General features: G+C 43.4%; 1 protein-coding gene across 6 annotated transcripts; it reads right to left on the bottom strand.

Moving 5' to 3' along the window:
- Window positions 1–27: 27 nt before the first annotated feature.
- On the bottom strand, window positions 28–26,066 carry LOC112565138 (N-acetyllactosaminide beta-1,6-N-acetylglucosaminyl-transferase-like). 6 transcript variants are annotated; one of them, XM_025240486.1, is made up of 3 exons: window positions 18,220–19,201; window positions 6,509–7,647; window positions 28–1,355 (listed from the first exon to the last, which is right to left on the bottom strand). In XM_025240486.1, exons 2-3 carry the CDS (start codon window positions 7,623–7,625, stop codon window positions 1,105–1,107), a joined length of 1,368 nt encoding a protein of 455 aa, XP_025096271.1. In that variant the 5' UTR covers window positions 7,626–7,647; window positions 18,220–19,201; the 3' UTR covers window positions 28–1,104. The 6 variants fall into 6 exon arrangements, 5 of the variants coding, with proteins under 5 accessions (XP_025096271.1, XP_025096254.1, XP_025096237.1 ...); XM_025240469.1 differs by lacking the exons at window positions 28–1,355; window positions 18,220–19,201 and adding exons at window positions 4,270–4,715; window positions 25,950–26,066; XM_025240452.1 differs by lacking the exon at window positions 28–1,355 and adding an exon at window positions 4,270–4,715 and having other exon boundaries at window positions 18,220–19,209.
- Window positions 26,067–26,316: the final 250 nt, after the last annotated feature.

Raw genomic sequence — 26,316 nt, forward strand, 5'->3', positions numbered from 1 at the left:
AAAAACAAAAAAAAAAAAAGGGGGGGGACGGTTGAGTGTATCTACTCCCAGGCGATCGACTTATCAAATTGTCCGTTTGCTGAATGAGACTGGTGAGTTGTTAAATTTGTTGATAGGGGAATATTTTACAAAAACTTGATCGAAACACAATAAGCCGGATTCCGCTATAGCCCCACCACCACCATCACTACCACGTTCTCTTTCCTGGTTTCAGCATCCACAGATCTGACTGATGTCGAGTGGCCACTGGCAAGCAGGAAGAGGAGAGGAAGGCTTGCGCTTTCTGGTGAATGACAGATAATGTGTTGTTATTGCTGTGATCTCAAAGTCGCGTTCGAAAACGAATATTCAAGTATCAAACGTAGGCATTTTTATTCCCCGCGAGTTCTCGATGATTTCCATTTGGTGATCTTAGCATCGGCTTCTTTGAAGGTCTCCTTGCGTTACCTGATGACCTCCGCAACCTTTGCCAGTTTGTTTACCAGGCAAAACAATCTGCTAAGGTGTAATATAATCATAAATAATAGTAAATTATATAACTGGTGTAGTCCGACTACAGTAGGTGTTCCTCTGATGGTTAACCCAATGACCATCTCATATGGTGTGAGGCGGCATCGTCTGCTGTCCTTTTTCTTTGTGAAAGTCACAGATGAGAAATGAAGGGTCACAGGTAAGGAAATAGTCCAACAGAAGGAAGAAGATACCAGCAAAAGGTGAATGTCAAACAAAGGGCACTCAAACCAAGCACCGACGCAGAGAAATGAAAATGTAGTTAATAGGCTCTCTCAAGCCGGAAGAGACACCAGACATTATTTTTTCATTTGCTACTTTCTATAGACATCTCAAGTCATTAAATTTTTGTGACAAAAAAGCAAAACAAAACAAAAAAAACCAACAGTCGAATGCGTTGTGTATCCATGTATATAATAATGAATTCATATGTATAGTACTAGTTTTGACCCCAAAAGTCGATTAATAATAAAAATATAAACATGTCAGAATTTTTTTCTGCTATTGTCCACTTCTCTGTACCTGTCACTGTCTGCAACACAGTTATTTCAGTGAGCGTTGTCTAATGCATATTACCGAACGAAAGGGAGCTTTCTATAATAAAAAGTGTTTAACGGAAGGGAGGAGATAGTCTTGTTGTACAGCCACTGGTCGAGACAGTGCAGTGTGATTGGCTGGAAGTCCATGTAGAACTTGTTGGCGAAGAGCTCCTTGCGCTCCATGATCTGGGGCAGGTCGCCCTACGCCGAAGATGCAGATGCCACGAACGACCTTCCCACTCACACACAAATCACGTGGGGGCCAGGATGCGTACACAGCCAGCCATGGCTTCTTGTCAGGCCGTCCTGAAATGAAATCAAAACTTTTCCTTTATCATAAAACAGTGTGTGTCCTGACCTCTATCACCGAGTACACCAAATCTTATATGATATGAATATTGGCTGATACTCCAGATTTGGTAGGTGTACGTTGCTCCGCACTAAGTTTTATATTCTGTTCTCTAACATTTTACCACTGACTCAAAAAAAAAAAAAAAGTATTACAGAACATATTGCGCCATGCACTATTTATGCCAAGGCAACAAGGATGTCGTCATTTGAGAGAGAATCGAATAAGAGCGAATGGGATGAAATGAGAGCAAGGGGGATGGTTGTGTTTTACGCCATGCCAGCAACTAAGGCAATATCACTGAGAAAGAAAATAATCATACATTTAAATGTTTGGGAACAACCCCCCCAACACACACACATGTTATATGATAACATCCTCGACAAAATAAGAAGCAAGAAATATTCAGATTGTAGGTAATAGATAAAGAGACGTGTTGTGACTTAATAAGCCACCAGTAACCCTGAACCTTAAACCAGAATCTAACAAGGCATAAAACCTTAAAACTGATGGTAAAGAGCTATACTCTTTAAAAATGAAGAAAATAGCTACCGATAGAACGGCTCTTTAAAGGAAAAACAAAGTGCATGCTTAAAAAATTGTTGGCGGATGCTCTAGAGACCAGAACAATTTACTAAAACAAGCACAACAGCACGATTAAGACGAATCTCCGGACAGGAAGAGTGTCGCGTAACGCAGTCGGGCGTCGCAAGACTCGCTCTCGCAGACACACTCGCAATCACACAGACTCCCGCGCCCCCACCTTCAGCAACGAAGCCAGTCACTCCTCAGTGGACGCAAAACACGTGCACGAGGGGACAATACAACACGTACATTTATTGGCGGTCCCCAAAATACGACTCGACAATGCTGACGTCACCTCGTCCAGTGACCACGCCACGCCCTCGTCTATTGCCCTGCCACCTGGCGATTACACAATCCGTCCTCGTGGTGACTTGAATTTCGGCGGCAAGTCGACGATCCACCGACAACTCCACACTGGTTTGACCGCCCTCTGGTGGTCAACAGCACTCCGTCCTCAATTCACAGACTGACGGCAGTCTGTTAGTCTAAGTAAACGAAAGTCCTATATAATTTCTCTTATTAAACACAACATGCTACAAAACCTTCAACTTTTTCCATATGAACAGACGCGAAAATAGACGAGATTCAAGTGGATCCTACTCTTTACGAGATTCTAAGCAGTTTTATTTTGCCTTTACAATACCTTAATGTCACCCCGGCTACCTTCTGAGCTCTGAGAGAGAGACAGACGATCCACTGGCTTTTTCCTACACCTGCCGTCTCCCTATTCAGCGTATCCTTCTGAGGCTGTACAAAGCGATGCATATGAACAACACATTCTTCGGCCATACACATACAGAGATCTCTCAGCCACAGTCGCTCGCGCACCCAGCATATCTGCGCACTGGTCAGCTTGTTACTGACCTGCAAAAAGCCGACAGGACAAGTTTTAATTACTCACCCAATTCGGCTCGTGACGCGTTGATTCTGTCACACGCAGAAAGCGCCGGAAAATGTGACTGTTTGCTAGTACCCGTCTCACGCACTAAGCTAGACTCCTACGCACAACAGCATCACACAGGAGGCACAGGAGAAGTTATGTTCACCAGGACAGCACACAGCCCGACCCTGGGTACACGACGTCTCCCCGCACCTCAGCTCTTCTCTCTCCGCCCCGATCCGATTCCGGGCATCCAATATATAAATATAGTTCCCATCTAGCCCTGGCCTCCCGCTCTTCTTACGCAAAGGAGACGCCCGCCCTCCTGTCTTACGTCAAGACCGTGACGACATATCCTGTTGATTACGTCACCTATAGTTCGATGTCTCACGAGGTGGGTCTATTACCTCATGCTCCGTAGCACTTGAGAGACGTGCCCTCCCTCTGGCCAGATAGTTGGCTACACCAGCCCCAGGGCGACCTCTTCCGGCTTCCGGGCGACCTCCACGTCCCCAGGCGACATCCACCAGCCCCCTTACCTTGACCACCCAAGAAGCAAGCGACACGCGACAAAGAGTTCAAGGAGAACCTGGCAGGAAGACGGACTATGTACAACACCGAGTGATAATGGGTGCTTCCTCTTTTCTTTTTCGCTCCTTGATACAAATGGCATACAAATGGTTGAGGCCCAAAACAGCACGGTAGGACAGGGTTTCCAGGATGAACATTTAAACAACAGACAGGATAGCATGAGTTTGAGTTCCTGATTTGGTACCTTACATCTTGGCCGTGTATTAAATAACGGGGAGTGATCGAGGTTTTCAAAACACCTTAAAAGTAGGATGGGGTGAGTAAAAGAGTTTACACCATGGATCATTATATTGTAAGCTGACGTTGACGGTGTTTGTGGTGGGCAGTTATATGCCAGATTATGATTTGAGCAGAATCAAACCGAGTACGAGCCAACTTTTCTGTTTACTTCAGTTGTCTTTGTTGTGGCTGCATCAAACATCGGACTGGGAGGTCCATTTTTCACAGCAAGGCATATTATAGTTGTCGGACTCAAAAAAAACAAAAAGTTCGTTTGAGTGTATCTACTCCCAGGCGATCGACTAATCAAATTGTACGTTTGCTGAATGTGACTGGTGAGTTGTTAAATTTGTTCCGACGGGAATATCAGGACGTTTCAGTCCTTTATTTTACAAAAACTTCATCGAAACACAACAAGCCAGATTCCGCTATAACCCCACCACCACCACCATCACCACCACTACCACTACCCCGTTGTCTAATTAATAGGCTCTCTCAAGCCGGAAGAGACAGCAGTCAATATTTTTTCTTCGCTACTTTCTATAAACATCTCAGGTCAATAAAGTTTTGCGACAAAAGACAGATAGTCGAACGCGTTATGTATCCATGCATATAATAATGTATTCATATTTATAGTACTATTTTTGACCCAAAAATACATTAATAACAACAATATAAACACGTTAGAAATTGTTTCTGCTTTCGTCCAGTTCTCAGTATCTGTCGCTGTCTGCAACACAATTCGTTCAGTAAACGTTTTCTAATGAAATGTTCCAGACGAAAGGGAGAGTTCTATAATAAAAAGTGTTGAACGGAAGGGAGGAGCGAGTCTTGTTGTACAGCCACTGGTCGAGACAGTGCAGTGTGGCGGGCTGGAAGTCCATGTAGAACTTGTTGGCGAAGAGCTCCTTGCGTTCTACGAGCTGGGGCAGATCGCCCACGCCGAAGATACAGATGTCACGAATGATCTTCCCGCTCACACAGAAATCGCGTTGGGGCCATGATGCGTACACAGCCAGCCATGGCTTCTTGTCGGGATCGCCTGAAATGAAATCAAAACTTTTCCTATACCATAAAACAGTGTGGCTGTGTGTGTCCTGACCTCTGATCACCGAGTACACCAATTGTGGCAAGAATATTGGCTGATATTCCGGATTTGGTAGGTGTACGTTGCTCCGCACTAAACTTTATTGTCGATGTGTATTTTCTGTGCTCTAACATTTCACCACTGGCTCATGCACTATTTACGCCAAGGCAACAAGGATGTCGGATATTGATCAAAACATGCATAACAGCAACAGCAACAACAACAACAACAACATCCTTGACACCAAGGACACATTGGCGGGGGGTTCATCTCGTAAAAGGTGTGACTTCATGGCATAGGTGTGTCCTAACCTTAGTCAAGTGAGAACTACCTCCTCCCGCCGCACAGGACATAGAGACAGGTAAAGGCGCCGTTTAACTTGTTCTGGCCCAGAGTGCCCCAGTGGCATTGCCATAGGAACTGAACATAAGCCTTGAACAAAAACTTACAGTCAGATGACACCAGTGAGTGCATTTGACCAGGAGACTAGCGCGTGTACTGGGCGGCCTTTTCCACTCGGACATTGCCAGGTATGCCGGCATGACCAGGGACCCAAATGAAAACATTGTCCTTGTTGCGATGAAGGAGAGCGCATGAATCGTGTGAAGCTGAACCACGAGAGGTTGGTCGAAACAACTGGAAAGAAGAGTTTGGAGAGCAGAAAGCGAATCTGAAATGCTCAAGAAGAGTTGCTCCGAAGAGAGGTTAACGTGCTGCAAGGCTAGCAACTGGCGTGAAGTTCCGCAGAGAAAATAGAGCAGCCATCCGCGTCGGACTGAAGAGGCCAGTTGCGGCTGGCTAAACGGAACCTACCATATACATTATCATCAGAAACGGATTTAGACAAAGACAGTTTGAAACCATTATTACACACGACGATTTGAAGGATCCAGTAAGTTTTCGGAACATGACATGTCGTTATTGCGCAATGTATTGTAAGACGTGTAGACCATTATTGCCGATAGTTTACAGTAAGTGGTACGGTAAACCACAGTCTCTTTCAACGATTTAATTAATTATAGAGAAGGCTGCAACTAGACACGAGAAAACTCTGCTGACAAATTAGATCATCTGCTATGAAGTCGGTATATGAAAAACGTTAGCAATCTATTTTGAGTTGAAATCATGTCTGATCGTGAACTATTTTTTGGAAACACACCTCTTTACCATCTGGGACATTTCAGCGAGTTATCTAGCATATAACGAAACTCAATCTCAACTCCAAGATATTAAAGGATGGCTTTGAGCCAAATGAGAAAGAAACTAGACCAACTTTGTTCGCTGATCCTTCAAAACCAGGTTCGGATTTGGAAAAATGACACACGTCTTAAGTCATGTCTTAACAGCGGCAAACTAAAAGCTTTGCCATCTTAATATGACTTATGGTATTACATCACACGACACAACAGAATTGACAGAACACGTAAAGCTATCGTAGTTATTCCTCCCTTGTCTATAAAAATGGTGGAGATCTCGCTGTAGCCCCGTATAACTCGTGGAAGTGTGAGTGAGGGAAAGACAGTTTCGGTGAGAGTGCTATTTTTTTAACACTTCTTCCCTACCAGCTGTATTCCATATTGATGGTCTTGGAATATACAGTTCTGAGAGCCCGGGCGTGTGATGAGATTCCGTACTATACAAACATCTTACTTTTATCTATAATTACTACTATATTTCCAAAAAGTCTTTACATGTAAAGCAGCCTTGATGATGGATGGATGGATGATGGATCTACACTATGCACATACCATGATAAGCTCCTGGAGTCCCTAAGCTGGGATTGTGGTGAAGAATGGACCAGTAAAACTCATCAGGGCTGTACACGTGACGGGTCCAGTTCAGCAGCGCCTTGGCGTGCTCGTCATGCAAGACGAAGTGGACAAAGTCCCGCGAGAAGACGCCATAGGCGCTGCCCTTGACAACTGTGGCGTTATAAGGGGGTGGCTCCAGCCGCTCTTTAGTTCTGACAATCATCTTACGCTGGGTTTTCGGGTCCCATTTGTACACATGCTTGAGGGTGAAGCGCTCCTCGAGGACTTGAAAGGCCGTGATTCCCTCGACGTCGTTGGAGCCGTTGTAGATGGTGAGGATCTTGACTAGCTCGGCGTTAGTCTTGAGGGGGAACTGTTGGCTGGGCAGATTGATGAGGTAGCGCCAAGGAATTTTTGAGTTTGTTTTCACGCCTTGCTTCTCGGCTTTCCACGTCATGTGGTCCTGCATGCAGTTGATGTCGGCCTGAAGACGCGTAAAGCCACTGTAGGTAATATTTTCTCGTTTCGATGTCAGGAAAACGTTGTCCAGGCAGTTGGCCAATGCTGCCGTGGCCTTGTACACAGAGGCATTTGCGTAGCCATCCACGTGCAGGCAGTACACGTTGTGTGGTCGATAGATGGCGCGCAGCAGCATGTGAAGCTGGTCCACATCCTTGTACAGGAGAACGTTGAAGGCCAGGGGAAAGTCAAGCTCTTCTTTACTCACCTGGCCATAACGTTCGTATCCGAAGCGTTTTCTAAAGTTTTCACAGTTGGACGTCAGACGTATAAAATCTTCGTCCCAAATACGTGGCACAGAGTTTTCGCCGAAGTCTTTGGAGGACAACGGAAATCCTTCTATGGCACGTACACAGTCGTAATTTTGTAAACCTCTTAAACCCACATCGTCAGCTGAGACGAAACGAATTGGGTCTTTGACAGTGACTGAAGGTTTCTTGCTTACAATTTCTCCTCCCAACTGGGGATAAGAGGTCTGAAGTTGAGAATGTTCTCCCCAATCTTGCTCTGCACCCGTGGCTCTTGGTCTGACGAGAGACGCAGGAGGCGAATGCAGACGACAAGGAAGATAACCAGCACGATCCAGTTTTTCCATCTCAAGCACTTGCGGTACATGCCTGCAACATGTGACATCCGACAGGAGAGATTAGTGCGTAGACTTGCAATGTATGCTTCATGTGGTGTCAGTGGTAGATTAGAGAATTCAATTATATTAAATTTTAGGCTAGTAGTTATAGGGAATAAACCTTTGGAATGACGGTTTAAATACTTTTATTAATTTAACACAATCATTTTCCTATCTACTTCCATGTTTCTCTATATTGCATTACCACGCTGTTTCATCGAAGTAAAAAAAATAATCAGTGGTGACGACAGCGAAAATATGAAGCGCAATGAACTCGTCTTTGTGGGCAAGAAAACTTCTCTCTATTCTTATTATTCCATTTCTTCCTTGCGACACTAGAGAGGAAAGCTGTAAAAAGTGATGAATGTTTATGACAGAACTTAATCAAAACACATGAGCAGAAGTAGACATTTGATAAGACATACATTTGGAGAAAAAAAACTCCCCGGGTTTCCATAATATTCGTGTGGGAAACTACACTTCTCACTGTAAAGTGCTCATTAATTTTAACCAAAAGCTTTGCTCTTACGTACAGCCAAACAAGCTTGGCCAGATGTTGTTTCTACAGAAATGGGGTTTATATTCAAAAAGTATTTTCAATAACAGGCACATCACCAATGTCTTTTTTCACGGCTGGTTCATCAACATTATCAGTCTCCTCCTCACTAGATGCCCCACCACTGCTGTCCTTGTCTATATATTTTCTTTTCTAATTTAAAAAAAAAACACATGCATTAACTAGTAGGGGTACCGCTCAAGCAGTAAATCAATTAGTAACCTGAAGTTTCAAAATAAAAAGCCCATAATCGACATTACCTGACCACCTGCCACGAGGCAGGTGTATACACAGCTTCCGGTTTAGTCCCACTCATTGTTTAGGCTCACCGAGCCAGACAGCTGTCCACCGATACACGTCCGTGGTGAAACCATTGATAGCTAAGAACAACAACTGAAAGACCCACCTGAATAATCTACAGCTTTGCAGAAGACATTAGTCATCAAAAAGTAAAGAATAGATCACAGTACAGTATATGTCCTGTATTTCTAACAACGGTATTGACTGCTTTGTCTTGCAGCCTGTACCTTCCTCCACTTCGCAACTGGATGACTTGAATATTACAAATGACGGAGGATGTACTCTAGAGAACATGACCCATGCGTGTGACACAAGGACCTAGAAAGTACTACACACTAGAGTAACTAGACTAATCAGCGCTCTGTGAAGTGTAATTGATAAATCATCTCAGGTTTGCTGTCAGCGCCACCTGCCGCTGGACTCATGGCGCAGGTGTGTTAGACGCAGACTTTACACACCTGGCGAACAGGATCGCGTTTGCTTGTCCACATGCACGCGCACGATCGTATATTATGAATGTTAGTTTTGTATCTTTCCGAAAAGCTGGGAAGCGCATTTCACAAAACTTAACTGGACGTAAGCAATAAATACAAATAAATAAAGAGAAAATATCATAGAGAAAGTGGGGTGAGGTATGTGTGAAGGTGCGCGCATGTAAGCGTGTGTGCCTGACGTTAATTGTATAGTACTGAAATAGGTAAATAAAACATTGCACTTTGGTGTACATTCGTATGAGTGTAGGACAGACATTTTGCTTACGTTTCTTCAGTTTGTGGGAAACCCCTTTGTTTGCCAAAAAAATTCTTGTAGTTGACAGCTAATCATTCTGTGTATGCCGTCTAACAACATAGAATGTATGTAGGAACGAATTTGTGGAATAAAATTTTCACACATTAAGTTCTTTGTTTGTTTGTTTGTTTGTTTGTTTGTCTGCTATCACGCATTCGGATATACATAGCTAAATAATGGTGAAGGTACCTGGCATGATGACTGTGCCCCAGTCTGGGCTAAATTTTAAAAACATTCTCAGACTGTGTATGTCAGTTTTTAATCTACAGAGATTTTCATATTTTTAAAATCGTGAGCAAAACTGATTTTTTATGTGCAAAATAACAAAGATTTTTATTATCATTATTTACCAATAATCATGAGTGAATTATTATTTATGCTGAATACAAAGCGGTTTAAGTTACACTAAAAGGAAAGTAGAATTACTTCATCCCCACCGCTTGCTCGGGAGGCCTTCTATCCTTACAAACAAACCCACAAACTCAAAGAAATAAACATAAAACCCAAACAAAAATTCTACGACACACATAAATCAACTGAGTCACAGCACTAATCCTTATCGATATCATAAGCTGTAAATGTCCCACGACCGTAGGACGACCTTCCCTGTTCGAAGATGTGAAAACCAGCTCATAATACCCAATGTTTTTATGTTATTTAAAGTACATAGATGGAAGGTGCTGCCCGCGTGTAAAACACACCCAACCTTCCCCGGCCCTCCCCATCCCCCACCCCATCACAAACACACAATGGGTTGAAGAGCTAACGAAACTGATTGTTGGTCTCATAACAATAACAGAAGATCCTGTTCTTTTTAAACTTTTCCAGACCTGTCCCAAAGCCTGTCCTCAGTGACCTATTGAAAAAAGGAAAAAACAAATGGTCGTTTACAAAAAGTTCAACGTATACGTAGTTCGCCCTCCTGACACTGTAACAGAAGCTTTGTTTTCAGACCACGCAATAAACCATGTTCTCGATGTCTCTCATGGTTACTATACCGGATACAGTTTCCTCGCTTTGACAATAAAATCCTTTCTTTGTTACTATTTTCAGATTAATGACACCGATGTACCCAGAGAACACAGTTAGCCCTTTGTCATGATGAGCATTTGCGAAACTGTAGTCTTAAGACACTTTTTTAATAGATCTTTTCTCCGATGGCTGTGCCCAAAGCTTCCTTTCACTTAACTTCGGTTCAACATCTGCAATTTCGTTTATGAACAGACTTGAATTGTGCTGTGACCAAGCGTGAGTTCAAAAACGAACTTATTTTCAGTGTTCGATCAGGCCAGATGTGAGCTGTCAAGAACAGGAAGGGTTGTCATCCTCGAGAACAGGCTATGTTACACCCCAGGCGGAAGACAAGAGCTGTCCCTCCTTTAAAAATGTCAACAATTTTAAACGTAAAGGTAGTCCCGTTACGTGACAGTCGTTTGGAGAATAAGAATACTTAACTTATCTGAGAGAGGGGATCAGCATTTGTGTGACTGAGAGCAGTGCACATCTTTCCATCGCTGCCTTGATGCGGAGTCAGATACTTAGTTCCATACACAGGTTAACAGGGAGGAGTACGCTACGCCAGACGGGTATTGAACCGGGTAGTGTGCTGCTTTGAGCTTTGCATGTAGTCACCCTGTTATCCTCTTTTCAGCTCTCTTGTAAACATATACAACAATTCTCCTCGGATGCAGAGAAATTTGAGATTTTTTCGTAGGCAACGTAAAAAGTAGTTTTTCCCCCCAGAGTGTTCACACAACCGGAAAATGATGAATGAGGTATGTCATCCTCACACAACCAGCAAAGACGGATGAGTTTATGTCGTAGTTTGTGAAACATGCCTGCGGCCGACATGAAACCTTCAGGCTTGCATTCTTCACCAAAAGAGAGACGAATGGCCGTGGGTGGACCCAGGACAAGGACTCGTCTCTCCGCAATTATCAATAGAGTCTTGTTGTAGCTTGTAGCAAAGTCCATCACCGTGCTTTGTTGTATGTGTGTGTGAGAGAGAGAGAAGCATAGGTCCCGAGACAGATGAGCACATCGACCTTTATGGGGCTCAAGAATTATTAAATTTTGCTTGTCTTTTAGGTTTTTCCAATTAGCCAATTAGCATTATGCTAAATTGATTGCTATTACCTCCATTTAATAACGCAATATCGACCATGGGCCGAACAAGAGAGTAATTAAACACTACACTGGCTCAACATTACTACATAAATTTCCACCATTCCTATCTCGGTCAAAACAAATAGAGGAAAAATGAATTAAAGATTTTAAAGCTACTGCTGCTGCTGCTGCTGCTGGTGCTGCTGGTGGTGGTGGTGGTGGTTGTGGTGGTGAAAGGGCACGTACAGCAAAGAACATAAATTATTCCTTTCATAAATTAAAACAAGCGATCCAAACGTGCTGCAACAAACAAAGGCTCCTCTTTTTCTATTTCTTTTAGTAAATTAGAAAATCAGCAACAGTGTCAGTGATGGACTATTTTGCATAGTAGGCAAAGGACAAACTAAATCTCTTCCCCACAAAAAAGGGTTTGTTATGATTTTTAAATTTAAGTTGAAAATCTTTTCTTGCGCTTTGTTTTGCCACCAAAGACTGACGACTGGAGTGTTAAAAACGCGAGCGACAAATAAACAAACGACTTGCAACAGCACTCGAAGGTCCCTACCGTTTCTATTTCTATGAATGGATACACACACAGTAACACATAAGCACACAAACCCAAGAATGTGAAAATGTGAACGTCCACATAAATGGTTTGAGCGAGCGGCCACGCCTCAGCACACACAGAAGTGGAAAAAAAACCTGAGTCGTCCTTTCTTCTGTCTAAAACACCCATTCCCTCCCCACCCCACCTTGTCTAAAACTGAAACGTCTTTACCAATGTTGTCCACACCACAGATTTCTGAGTGGGTTGGCATGGGAAGTGACAGGCCTGGGGCTCTTTAAAGCTGAAAACTCTACCATACCCCTGATCTGCCAAAGAAGAATAAATTATGGTGTCTCTGACCAATCTGCCTGACCGTCCATCACGTTGAGAAACCCAACCCTCATAAACATTCACAACCACTTCTTCACAAAGATATAAAAAAAAACTTGCAAAAGGTTTCGTGTTGTAAGATTCGGTACTAACCATCACAGCACCGGCATTGGCTACCTTGGTCACTGGGAGCCATCTTTAACCCAGCATGGGACCTGTCCAAGTCAGTGAAGACAGTCTGCTGCGTGGTTGCCATCGTGGTAGAATGTCGGCTCCATGACCGTAGTTCACTTATGTAGCTATAGGGTGGCCCACAGTTCAGCGAAGCAGATGTTTAGTGAAATGTTTACCCAGTGAGCCAACGATCGAGAACAGCCCGTGGTATCTAGATATTATCAATCCTGTGAAAGTTGATCAAGGGCTGTTTACATGGTCGTTTGTGGTAAATGGATGAGCAGATGCAGATGGATAATCCACTGCCTTTCCACTTTAAAGAGAAGATTGGCACAATACTTATTGAACTTGCGTTTCCAACGTAGCACTTCCACAATGTAAATCACACCTGTTTCCAGCGCCGCCCGTCGGGTTTTTTTTTTTTCTCTGGTTTCCACCCCTTTCCTCTCCCCTCAAAGTGAGAAATCACCTCTGTTTGGATGGAAAGACTTTACCCCGCCAAAACAACCGGTTAGCCAACCAACGTGTCTGCACCCCGCAGGGCGAGAGGTCATTCTTCCCCATATGTCGACTGCGGGAGAAATACTATTGTGCCGTGTAGATTTTTTTCCCCCGTTGTCAGGTGGCTCACCTACCTGGAAACGCGATCCAGGGTGCAACGCAGCCCCGATACTGTAGATTGGGGTGGGCCGTGGGCAAAGTCAGGCCTAAAAAGTGCACGTGTTTAGCTAACAGCCCCTTTTAATTGCTTACATCATTCTTCTCGCTCTCCACAGTTCAACAAACTCGTCACAGACCTGTAAGATTCTAGGGAACATAACTTTCTGCTTTTAAAGGACAAACTTCTACTCTACTGTCGCGCATAAAAGAATGGGGCGGAGTCGGGGCGAGGGAGGTAAGGGTGGACCAGATCAAAGCGATTAGCAAAGCATGATTACTGCTGCAACCAGCATCTCGTATGCTGCTCCCCTCCCTCTACCCGGCTAAAGACGTGGGCGGAAAATAACATTCTGAATGACTGGGAAGTGAAGGGCATGAGGAAAATGAAACATAGTACCAATAAGGAACTACAAGAAGATATTGCAAACAATCGTAACAACGTGTAGTGCGAGTTTTAAGGTCGCCATAAATAACGGGTGTCAAGCGGCAGTCCCACAACCAGCGTCATAAAAACATGTTTGCCCTGCTTACTCTTCCACACCGCCACTCCGCCATTCCCTACCCCTTCCCATAGGCCTGGGAATACCTCGATCTCTCCTGTCTTCAATTCGAAATCAACAAAACTAATGCTTTGATATTTTTCCAATAAAATTCTTAAATAAAAAGTAATCAAACGACATTATCAAGAATCGCACGGACTGACACTGGGCCCTGTATACAGCCCGCGATCCTGGGTACAACAGCCACCACACTTACTCTCATCTATAGTCAGGCCTGTGTGTGTGTGGGTGGGCGTGCGTGCGTAGGAGAGATGCACACAGATGTGAGAGAGATGTCCTTGTAGCCTTTTCAAAATGATGGAATTGTAACAATGCGTTTGCTTATACGTCTCTATGGGTGAAATAATAAAAATACGGATCACTCACCAAGTCCTTCCGAACACAAATCACCAAAACCGATAACCTTTCTCGGTCACGTGCACGCCTCCAATGGCGGTAAGTGATAGTATTCTATTATCAGCGCCCATCCACCCTCATCCGCTGACAGACGCGCTGATGGCAAGCGAAAACAAGCTGGAGAGGCGACGGGCCGTCCAAGGTTGATGGCTAACGACGTACCAGCTCCACGCAGTCTTCGTGTTATAGGACTGCCAGTTGCCAGGGAAACCTTGCAGACAGAGGAGATCGATGCTACACCCTGTGACGTCAGATGCAAGCACTGCGGAGAGCGTGAGCAGTGCGTGCTGCATGCCTTGACACAGCGACCTTTGACCTCCAGCACTGCAGCGTCCTGTAGGTCGATCCCTGAGCTGTTTGCTTCCTGTTACAACCCTCGTTATCAATAAATGTCTTCATTAATTATAGCGTTGCCAATAGCCATGGCGCTGGTGTCGCCGCGAGCACCTGTACACTTGACACTTTCCGATGCCTCGACATCGAGAAGCGGATTCGACGCTCAAAGCTTTTCTCAAAAACACTTCCCGGTGTATAATAAAGCTTTTTACAATGATGATTGGCAGTTGTCTGTGTCTGTTCAATGGCCAGGACGTGCTCTGGCTTGTCCGTTAAGAACAAAGTTAATGGGTTTTATTTGTAATGCTTTGCTAGTATGTAACCGGCTGTCTCCACTACTTCACTGCTCGCAATATTTATTATTAAAGCATCAAGGGGGATATCTGCTCCGAGCGATTTCGGAGACTGGGAGAAAGTGTTGGAGTGACACTGAGAAGACATTTCACAAAAAAAGAGTGACAGAACGTGCGAACAGAGGTACCAGGTACAATCCAGAGAGGAGCTGCGAAGATTGAACAGGAGTAGTTCCGTTAATGAACTGCTTTTAATGAACAATATAATAGGGATATCTTACGGGTTTTAGGTATTCCTTGAAATGAGGACCATACCTCATGGTCCTGTCATGTGGTAGTATAGTTGGCTAAGAGCAAGATTTTCCAGGATTTAGGACAAGAAAGGAAGGTTTGAGACAGGGCAATAGCTTTATATAAGTCGTTGCGGTCGAGGCGCCGGGTGACTATGACATGCTTAATTGAAGAAGTTACCGTGCCGGTCAACAAAAGTGGTTGACATGACGACAGAATCAGCAGATAAGACATTCGTGTTACAGGTGGGTGGAAACAGATTACGGAGTAAGAATTTCTTTGGAGACTGCATTATGACTGGGTACCAGGTGCAATCTCAATAAAACTCAAAGGAAGAAAGCGTTGCTAGAAGTGTCAGCAAATGTTGCCAGTCCGCTCTGATGCTATTAGTCTTCTTCATAAAGTATTCATAGAAGTCATCTGACATCCGTTCAAGTGTAGCGGTTTTCGGTAAAAAAAACCTAAAGTGTTTGCTTAGTACCCTCTATGCTGCAGCCCCCTTTATTTTCGTTATTTGCATTGACTCTCAGAGGGGCACCGTTTCTTTTTGGCGTCAATCACCTTTGATGTGAGCCAAGGTGCGGAGGGACGGTTGGTGACGTGATAAGAAGTAATTCTCCTTTAAAGCGTTAACTGCAAACTGAGACAGGTGCATATAATCCATACTTCAAATCTTAGTCTAAATCGGAAATACCAGCCCTGCAGGTAAAGCTAATAGAACGAACGGTGTTTTTTGTTCGTTTTTAAGGGTCGTTGAGTGGAAAGAGGGAAGGGTTGGGGACCAGCTTTTTGTGACAGTAGTGCTCCTTTCCTTTCCCTCTCGCTATTTCGCCTTTCTTCCAACCCTCTCTGGACAAAGATACCCATTCTCGGATTTCTACAGCCAGGCCAAACGATACTAGGAAGTGGTCTGACAGTAACCCAAATTTCTAGCAGAGATATTTTATTTGGAACACATTTATCTTTCACACACAATCAGCCAGTTGATGATGGATAGATTTTTACTTGATTCCCTATGTGCAAATGTACATTTATACTTAATCATTACAGCGACATTGTGTGCAGGAACACCAAAAATAAATTATTTTACCCTTGCACGCCGTTTAACAGTCTGATAAATTACATTCTCGCTGATCTCCCTGGCTTTATTTCTCTGAAACCGTGAGTCAGAAGTGTTAGGCAAAACCGAAAACACCAACAGGTTTTAAACTCTTTTAACTCTTCTCCTATAGAGCTTTAACCAGGGTACTGGACGTTTGGCAATAGCAGGAACGCATATTGAAGTACCGTCTACCTCGCAAAATGTTCCGAATTTGGGACATCTCATTACGACTGGAGGACTTTAAACAGCCTGGGGTAGTCCTGCCCACCGTTCAGGCTCTTCTACCTGTCACTTTACACACCATAATTATTTTTTGAGCGACGTCCCTCCACCTACCCTTTTCACCTAAAGAAATGTATGCTATACATGCACACAAAATGTAAATATACTGCTCAGAACAATGGAAAGGCCAGTTGCATAGTCAATCACTGTTTCGTGCCAGGAAACACAAACAGTAACATTGAATCAAAACATTTATTTATTTATTTATTGAATGAAATATCAGCAAATTTCATTGAAGCAAATCATCCTTTCAACAAAAAGAATTTGAGCTTGGACTGACATAGCCAAATTTTTCAAAATTCAGATACGTGATAGAGAAAAAGAAAGTCGATTTCGTGATTATCCACTATTGGCGTGAACACAGGCAAGACACCGTTGTCTCATGGATTAAACCAATGTTCTCAGAGTCCTTTGAGGAACTGCCTGCCACTCTTGCTGAAAAAAAATCGTAAGTTGATTGAGGTCAACTGCTGCGAGGGTGGGGGGTGTTGGGTCGAAGTCACTGGTCCACATACCCCTCCTGTCATATTGCCTTGCACCAGGTAAAGGGGAGTTTTGTAGGTCGTCCCCATCCCACCCCACACCACGATGGATCTACCACCATAGCAATCACGCTGTACCACAGCGCGATCGTGTTAACGCTCAGCCTGTCGTCTCCAGACGAGGATTCGGACATCGTGGAAATACTTGGCAAAGTGAGATTCATCAGATTTGACTGATGGAGTCCTACCCAAGCAAGACGAGCAGCGCGATGTGCAGGTGTCAGGACAGGGCGGAAAGCGGGTCGCCTTGGCCGAAAATTGCTCTCCCAAAGCTTGGTCACTAACAAATATGTTGGAGGCTACTTACAGCTGTCTGATGAGTGTTCTGGCAGTGGCTGTTCTCTTAGAGCCGACAAAACAATGAAATTGTCTCGTAGTTGATCCCAGGCGTCCAGGGTGTCTTCGCTTCCCGTTGCATTGTAGCGACCTCGAAGAGTTTGAATGACAGAGTGAGCATGGACGTGTATTTATGGACTGATGTCTGTATGCAGAGACTCACTCTTGGCCTCTAGCGAAGTGATCCGCTGTTAGTCTCGGCGAGCCGTAACAAAGAATGTGAATAAACCGGAAGCTATGTCGTCTAACGCCTCGTTTTAGTAGTTAATCTCAAATGTGAATAAACCGGAAGCTATGTCGTCTCATGCCTCGTTTTAGCAGTTAACTGGAAAAAAATCGCCTGCCAGCAGTCCATGGATATTAGTTCGTAGAGTGAGCAACTAATAATCGGGGTCCAATTTCTCGAACACATACATCCTCGTGCAGCAACGCAATGACTTCCGTGGTCTCTGACGAAGATTAAAAAGACGCATAGAAACAATAAACTCTCCCAGGCCTGTAAAATTACTGAGCTGTGTTGACAATGGACAGGGCTTCCGCGTGCACTGCATTTTTTCTATTGTTGAATTCTTCCTTGTCATGTGGATATGTTCGCAATTGCACGCTGTTTTGGTGGGTTTAATGACCTGACTGCTCTGAGCACGTACAAGACCAAACTGGACTGTCATCAAACTCACGTTGAATGTTCACCCACACAATACATTCACTTTAAAAAATATATTTAAGGAATTGCTCTGTGTTGATACAAACACGATTAATAAAAATGTATAAAATATGAAGGTGGCCTTTCCATTGTTTTGAGCAATATATATATATATGACGAGAATTAACTACAATATTAAGACATTAGGAGAAGAAAACACGAAGAAATGGAGCAAGGAAAGACGAGATAAAGAAAGAAAGAGACGACGGTTCTTTCGCCATTTTTGTTTAGAGGAGGGGGGTCACAATATTTCATCCTTACCATCACATTTTTTTCAAGACGACAAGTTGCGGTTGACTGCCCGCAGGGCAAGACAGGCAGTTGGAGTAGCAGATGACAGATCCCGGTCTTGAGAAATGAAGGATCTCGTATTGAGGGCACAACCTTCCACCTTGGAAAGTACACAAGGCTTTCATCTCCCGCTGGGCCGAGATTAGACCTCGTGCCAGCCGATGCCAAAACTTTCGCCGGATGGAAGCAAAGTCACGTGAGAGGAAAATCCAAGTAGGACCACTCTTGCACGTCTTGTGATCGAAATGGCGGTCCGTCACGTTAGCCGGAAACTGAATACAGGCGTGTGAGAGAAGACGACAGTAAGGTTACACTGGGTTACGGCTGTATGTCATGCGTACACACAGACAGACCTGTGGCAGTGAGTTATGATGACAGAAAATACACATCTTGGTGACTGAATCCACAGGCGAAACTCCAGTCTGTTCTTATCGCCGCACTTAAAATGTCCTTCCATCAGTAGGCTTGTAAGGTTTTTTTTCTTCTTCTTCTGCATTCGTGCCATGCTGCATAACTGGCCGAAATCTTGGGATGGGGGCAGGGCACAACGGAAACATCTACTTGTGACACACGCGGCTGCTAGTAGGCCGACACAGGCATTCTGAGCAGGCGCCGTTATTTTATTTCTTCTGCTTTTTGTAGAAGGGCGGTAGTCCGGCGGTGATTGATTAGGGCGATGTGAGGGCAGAGGTGAGATGAGAAGACAGACGTCATAGTTGTAATGACGTCAAAAGACTAATTTGACGTGAGGAGAGAAGCAGACGTGCAGAACGGGTCGAGAACAGTTTTGCCTGCGTTTGATTGAGTGCTAGGTAGGACCTCATCAACATCACATCACACCAGCACCACTCGTTGACATCAGTTGGCGCTGTGGAGCAGGAACAGCGCCAGCAAAATGTCGCGTCCTTTTATTCTCGATGGCTTCACCAGTTCAGCATGTCTGCTTCTCTCCTCACGTCAAACTAGTCTTTTGACGTCATTACAACTATGACATCTGTCGTCTCGTCTCACCATGGACGTGTGTTTATGGACTGATGTCTGTATGCCGAGACTCACTCTTGGCCTCCGAAGTGATCCGCTGTTAGTCTCGGCGAGCCGTAACAAAGACTGTGAATAAACCGGAAGCTATGTTGTTTAATGCCTCGTTTTAGTAGTTAATCTGAAATGTGAATAAACCGGAAGCTTACTGGCATGGAGCCTCCTTCTAGCAGTTAAGTGAAAAAAGAATCTATATATAAAATAAAAGAAGAAAACTTTGCCCACCCCTGTTCTAATCATTCACCGCTGGATTACCGCCCCTCTATACTTTGTACGTCATTTAGTATAAACCTATCTCTACCCTCTGTACTATCCCAAACCCTACTCCAAACCCCATGACTAACCACACCCCATCATAACCCACACCTGACTGGATAAAACACGCTGTGAAAGCATTATGTAAAAGGAATATCACCACACGAATATTTAAAGATAGCTGATCTGTTCTTTTAAACAATGTATTAGCAGACACGAAGCGCGAGTAATAACAAGCGGAACACATTTGAAGCTACGTCTGCGTAGTGACGTCACGCTTTGTGCGAGGGCGTCAGAGGTTGGAGCATCCTCACGCGTTTGTCCACCTTTCCGTGTTAAAGCAGCCAACGTATGAAGTGCGAGAAATATTTCCTTATAAACAATATGCTGTACGCATAACTATTCTAAAGTAAGTGATTGTGTGTGCATCTAGCCGGATTTGTAAGAGTCTGACATGCTAGAGGGCTGAGTAAGTATGGTGTCGAGGCTTAGTGTTCTTACAGTTGATTACTCAGGTATTTATTTATCTTTGTTGCTTTGGGACATAGACTATATCCTAAAGCTTATCAAAATTGCTTTCCTTGTTATTATAGACAACCAGAAAAGTATATAAAGTGCATGGGTCGAAGAAATGAACGTCTCTTTTTTGTGTGCTTATCATTAATTTTTTTAATTAGTTCCTTGACTGATACCGGTCGTTATGAAGAGCTCATGGATAGGTGTGGCAACTGATATAGCTCGCCACTCTAGCCTGTCTTGAGCGATAATAAGTAGTTTTTTCTTTGTTTGTTTGTTTTTTTGTGCACGTGACGACCAGTCCATAATGTTACATTCGTAAGAGAAGTCTTCCTCTGACTTCCTCGGCATCCACTTCCTTTTTAAGATGATTTGAGATTCAGTTTTCGATATAGTGTCGTTCCGGGTCACACGGCCAAACAAGACGGTGCTTGACTGTTGATGGTGGAAGTCAATTCAATTCAATTCAATTCAATGAACTTTATTATCTCACTAGGAGAAATTATATGACGTGGTATGACAACTGGCAATAGAGGTTTTTGGTTCTAGGAACAGGACAAATGATGGATGTTTCCAGATATTTGGTACAGTACTCACATTTTACAGACCAAGAGAACAACTGAGTAAAAACACCAGACAGCTGAGTCGCACAGTTTTTCAACACTCTTCCACAAATACCATCAGGGCCACATGCGTTCCTCACATTCACCGGTCTAAAAAGGGATAAAACAGCGTTTTCCTTAATCACAAAGTCATCCAATTCGCTCCCATGCTGCTCCTCCCCTACTCTCTCCTCCAGTGCAGAAATCACATTAAATAAGTCCTCCCCACCATCATCCCTCTCAAAGCGACAATAAAATGCATTCAGTTTGTTTGCATAATCTACTCTGTAGGCAGGAATAAGACGTACAGCGTTGTGATCGGACTGACCGATTTGAGGGAGCTGGATGGATTTGAATACATTGGAATGTTGCCGTAGCAACGATCGGGGTCACCATCAAGACGGGTATTACAAGTTACATATTGTTTGAAAGCAGGCAGAGCAGATCGTACAACCCCAGTTATTAAAATCACCAAGTACAAAGTTAGGAGCATCTGGGCTAAGTTCCTGGTGTTCTACAAGTGTGGCGAAGTGCTTTATTGGTTTTGTGTTCCCTGTACGAAACCCGAGCGGCCTCTTCAAGTCCTTGTTCTCGAATACCTATATTATTGTCTCCCTATCGACAAGCAGAGTCTTCGTTTCACATCCGTAAAGCAGGATAGGTACTATGAATGACTTGTACACATTGTACTTCGTAACAATTTTGATGTTATGGTTGCACCAGACACTGTACAAGTGTACAGTCTAGCCATTGCCGCTGTTGCTGTCGCGACCCTGATGCGGATATGTGACGTGGAGCATCCGTGTCATTTATAATATATACATATATCTGCGTTGACTTGCCAATGACCACGACGCTGCTCTTATCAGTCCATATACGTTCGAACATATTTTTCTGTCTGTTGTGAAGAATTTTTCTGTTCTCTTTTGGTGCCTGCTATCAGATGGATTTCTGCGAAATGTAGGCCTTTCACCGATATAAATGAAACTGTAATGGTTATACTTTACTTATGAATTATGTTCTAAAAAAATATGCTAAACAGACTTGTAATCCGTGTCTTTATTTAAGCTGATGAATGAATAAACATTGCAGGTAACGCCTACCCTGCTGTATTGCGAGTACGTGACTGGCTAGAGTAATGCCCACATCTTGCTTGTCCTTTCCATTGTTAATTTATGCTTTTGCGTTGTTGTGTAACCAAGTGGAGGGGGTTGTGGACTGACGACAACAGTCCAACACTTGAACCAAAAAGGCAGGAACCTTCAGCATTTGATTGCCTTTCTCCAGCTACTTCATAAATGACATCCAGCCCACTACATCCCCGCCGACTCTTTCTCTAACAGCGTCCTCGCTGATGAGCTTTAGCTAGCAATACTAGGGCTGATATACAGGCACACATAATTATACTTGCCACGGGGGACCGCCAATATTTTAAATCTCTAAAGATCTGTTGCTGCCGAGATGTGTATCAATGTTTTAAGCAACGCCTGGTCATACCAGCACCTGGTCGTATTTACCTAGCAGACTATAGATTTGCCTTAAATCAAAATATCTGTACTCCATCTAACCCCTGAATCTGATCGACTGATTATTTTTCAAAGTAACTGCTGCGGCGGCACGATGTGCGTGCAAAGGCAGGCATTCCGTCAATCTGTCGCGTGTGTACTTGTCCTGTCATAATAACATTTCTTATCGCAGCCGTGGCAAAACGAAAAGAAAATGAGCAAAATAGCAAGATAAACAAACTAATCAATGGTACAACATATTGCTCGTTATCTACAGTGTCAATAATCCCCGCAAACTAAAATATGTCCATGGCATTCATATGGCCACTGAACATTAGCCACACTATAAAGTAGCACATGGATGTAAAAAATACATGTAGCTATACTATTATACAAACAACACAGTTCTGTACAAAGCCGTGCATTTTCACTACAAATATTTACCTCGCTCCTGTTACTTTTCAACAGAGGTTGCATGGAATTTCCGTACTTACAACTGGTTTAAACCCAGCGCATGTGCGGCTGTTTAAATTAAAATTCAGTGAGCTGAACTCATTTGCTGTTGCTAACCGTAGCTAAACATCGCCAACGTACGCCTTGCTTGGCGAGCGTGATGTTTGCTATTCGGCGCGGATTTCAGTCTTCGCCGATTGTTTGCAGTTCTTTTGACTTGTATACGGACGGGTAAGTGATTGTAAATGTAGACAAAAAGTGAAATGCTGTACCCTTGGAAACCAGATGTCTGATGTCTGAAAGGTTACTTCCAAAAGCGTCTCCAAACAAGCTTATCGAAAAGGCTGCGTACCGACAATAGCTACACCTCCTTGTATAGGTTCCCACGACTGTAAAATTCTCATTCTTTTCACGCGGACTTTTATTTCCGAAATAAAGACCCGTGCTTTTTCCCATTCATTGCTAAAGAACCCAGTAAAAAGAGACTATAGACGAAGCATCGACACAATGAAGGTACATGTATTTGCACAGTTCGCGCTGGTGGGTAGTTACAAAGTTGGGGTAATCCATTCACCTTCTTTTACCTACACACATGAGCATAAAACTAAAGGTTGAAAACGATCAGCGCTGTGTTATTAATTGCTTCAACGGTAAATTTAAAAAAAGGCAAGAAAAAGGTTAATATGATCTGCTTTCCGGATGGTTAAATGCCTAAAAAACCTCGAGAGACGAAAATTGGGGTTAAGTTGTACGCGATATGAAGAGAGAAGTTCGTGCAAAGACACTGTGTGTAAATAGGTAATAACCTTAATCTCTTCTTGTGAAGAAAAATCTGTCCAATTACAGTTACTTGCAAAACCAATGTATACTTTTTGAAACGTTATACATTTTTTTTTCTAAATTAGAGGAGTTGCACCTTTGACATATATTTCAAGCTCCATTTCCCAAAGTATCCAATCGTGCGCGCCTAATTGTGTGTATGTGGGATACCAATCCACGACCATCAGAACAAAGGCACGAGGCTAGCGATGTTTACTCTCCTAAAGGGGTGGCCGTGCGCACCGTGACACCCGCCAATCTTCAAGCACATATATCTGTGGTGGCTCATGTTATTCTTTTAGTTGCTACCTTAGGTCCCCTACCTTGGTGAAATACCCTCATCGAGCTGCACATTTGAATAGGTAGGGTAAAGGTCATCCCCTTTTTTCAGGTCGTTGGGGTGGGGTGAGGTGCCAGCTTTACATGAGGGTGTGCTCAATTTCCTCTCTCTCGCTGCCTTATCTTCCCCAGCCCTCTAAGGCAGTGGTTCTCAAAGTGTGGTCCGCGGACCACTAGTGGTCCGCGGGTATAAGTCAGGTGGTCCGCGGCTGACAGTCGTCATATGTCAGCAAAGTGATGTTTAAAATGATGCATTCCTCGCATTAACATTTTAATGACAAAGAACGAGGTATACGTAGTTCTATGTCAACTTATTACTATACTACTTTTACAACAGGACATTTAGTTTTGAATTAAAATGAAACAAATGCGGCAATTTAAATTTGAAATTCATAGTACAGACTGATTTTTAGGCCTTGGTGGTCCGCCATATTTTTTACTTAGGTCTTGGTGGTCCGCCATAGCTTTTACTTAAGTAAAGTGGTCCGCGGTCCGAAAAACTTTGAGAACCACTGCTCTAAGGAGTCAAGTACCCATTCATGCCAGCTGGGTCAACTGGGGGAAGTTTTCTGCATTAATCAGGCATTGAACCAGCGCGCTTCTCAGTTCGAACATTAGCGCTCTAACCACTCGACTATCCGCTTCCCCTGCTGGTGCGAACTGTGTAAGAAAGAGTGCAACTCCAGACATACAAACACATTGGAAATGGGGAACGATACATTATAGATGTTGCTTTAAAGCTGCATACTACTTGATTTTTAAGTCTAAATAACTGTTTGAGTTAGGCTACCATAAAAATGTAATATGTGTAAGGAATTATTATTCATTTCATGCAGTACTTACAGTTTAGGCAAAATGTTACTGAAAGTTGTTTTCCCCCAGATTTAATAAATAAAGCGAGATTTCCATTCACCACATGACCAGGTACTCTGGTAAGACTGGTTAGTCAGTGCACGAACTAAGTACACGTCCATGGTCAGTGGAAGTGAAACTGAGGGTGCGTGTGCCAAAAGCTATCTCCGGATATTGTATATAAACACAAAGGTTAAACGTGGCTCGCTCTTTACATTTTCACTTCGGGAGGAAATGAGCAGAAATACAGAGAGAGCCAGGGGGTAGAATGGCAGATGATAACATAGAACGATGAACATACAAATTTATTGAAAGGGCTGGCAACAATAAATTCTTAAGCCAGACCAGTCTTCTGCTTCGACGAACGAAGATCGCAATGATTAACGCACATGACAACTTCAAAGTCTCATATCCAAGCATGTGAAAAATACTTAACTTAAATGCACTTTGAACTAATAAAAAATAAAAAGTGTGAACCTCATAAAAATCAGCGCTACCTCCTTATAAAACCCGATAAACCACTTACGTAATGTTCAGAAGTGTCTAACAGACTAAATAGAGCGTTTATAGTTCGGTGTCAACGGCCGATCCACAATGTCAACGTGTACTCAGTCCATTCTGGTACAAATGCTATGGTAACTATGCAGCTATATCCATAAATTGGAACATTCCACACACATAAGGGAAGAAGATTCCATGCGATGTCACCACCATCACAAAGTGTAATCCGTCACCCATTGCGTCCAGGGATGGAGGATTGCTCAAACTGGGCGAGCGCTTGGCAATTCTGCTGTTACCATCAAACTGAAACTTTTGAAATCGGTTTTACGTGCATGGGTTGATGTTCATGTATGTCGAGTATCTAAACATGTAAACAGAAGTTGAAAAGAAAACGCTGCTCAAACAGCTCTCAACTCCCGAAAGGTCTTTACTACTCTGTGAAAGAATCTTTCAACTCTAAGTCTGAACTACAGAATGGACGCAATCAGTAGTCATAACCCTTCCAAAGAAACTAAGCACTAGGTCAGTAGTTCTTAACCGGGGTTCTATCAAACCCTAGGGGTTCGGTGAGTAGGTCTCAGTGGTTCGGCGGAACCTCCTCCACGGACATCAAGACACACCCGCAATTCGTGATGACACTATGTGTGAAAATTTAGACAGCCTCGTTCAATTTATCGAAGCACTGTACAAGAGCTTAATAGTCAGGAGGGTACTTGTGACAAAAGCTCATTGCCTGGTCTTTGTCCCATATGATGCCCTGTTAACATGTACGTACAAGAGCGGAGTTCTATGCAAGCTATCATCATATCATTTTACGTACCTGAATCCATTTTAATGAATGCACTACACGTCTCAGTTGCAGTCGACGACAAACGAAAATACATCCACACGATCCAAAGTCAACGCATTCTCAAAGGGAATGAAGACCACGTGATCAGAAAGTTATACCTTGGGTTATTCAAATATAGTACATATCCCAACCCCGCTATGCATGACTACTTTTTGCAAACATGTCTTCTGTATCAGGTTTCCTCGCTCACCTTTCAGTTTCCCAGAATGTGGTAGCGCATGACTTTAAAGAAAAAGTCATGTCTAGTTATTTCGTTATAACGTTCACGAGGTTAACGAAATCGAAAGCTGGACGAGACCAGTATGTATAAAGTTTGAAATTTTGATGTTGACTTCAT

Source organism: Pomacea canaliculata, linkage group LG1, assembly GCF_003073045.1.
Source record: "Pomacea canaliculata isolate SZHN2017 linkage group LG1, ASM307304v1, whole genome shotgun sequence".
NCBI lineage: Eukaryota > Metazoa > Mollusca > Gastropoda > Architaenioglossa > Ampullariidae > Pomacea > Pomacea canaliculata.

Coding starts and splice junctions, on each gene's coding strand:
- LOC112565138 (XM_025240469.1), bottom strand. CDS start 7,625: ATGGAAAAACTGGATCGTGCTGGTTATCTTCCTTGTCGTCTGCATTCG. Junction 4,716..6,508: donor GACTCCAGGAGCTTATCATG/GTATGTGCATAG, acceptor ATTTCATTTCAG/GCGATCCCGACAAGAAGCCA.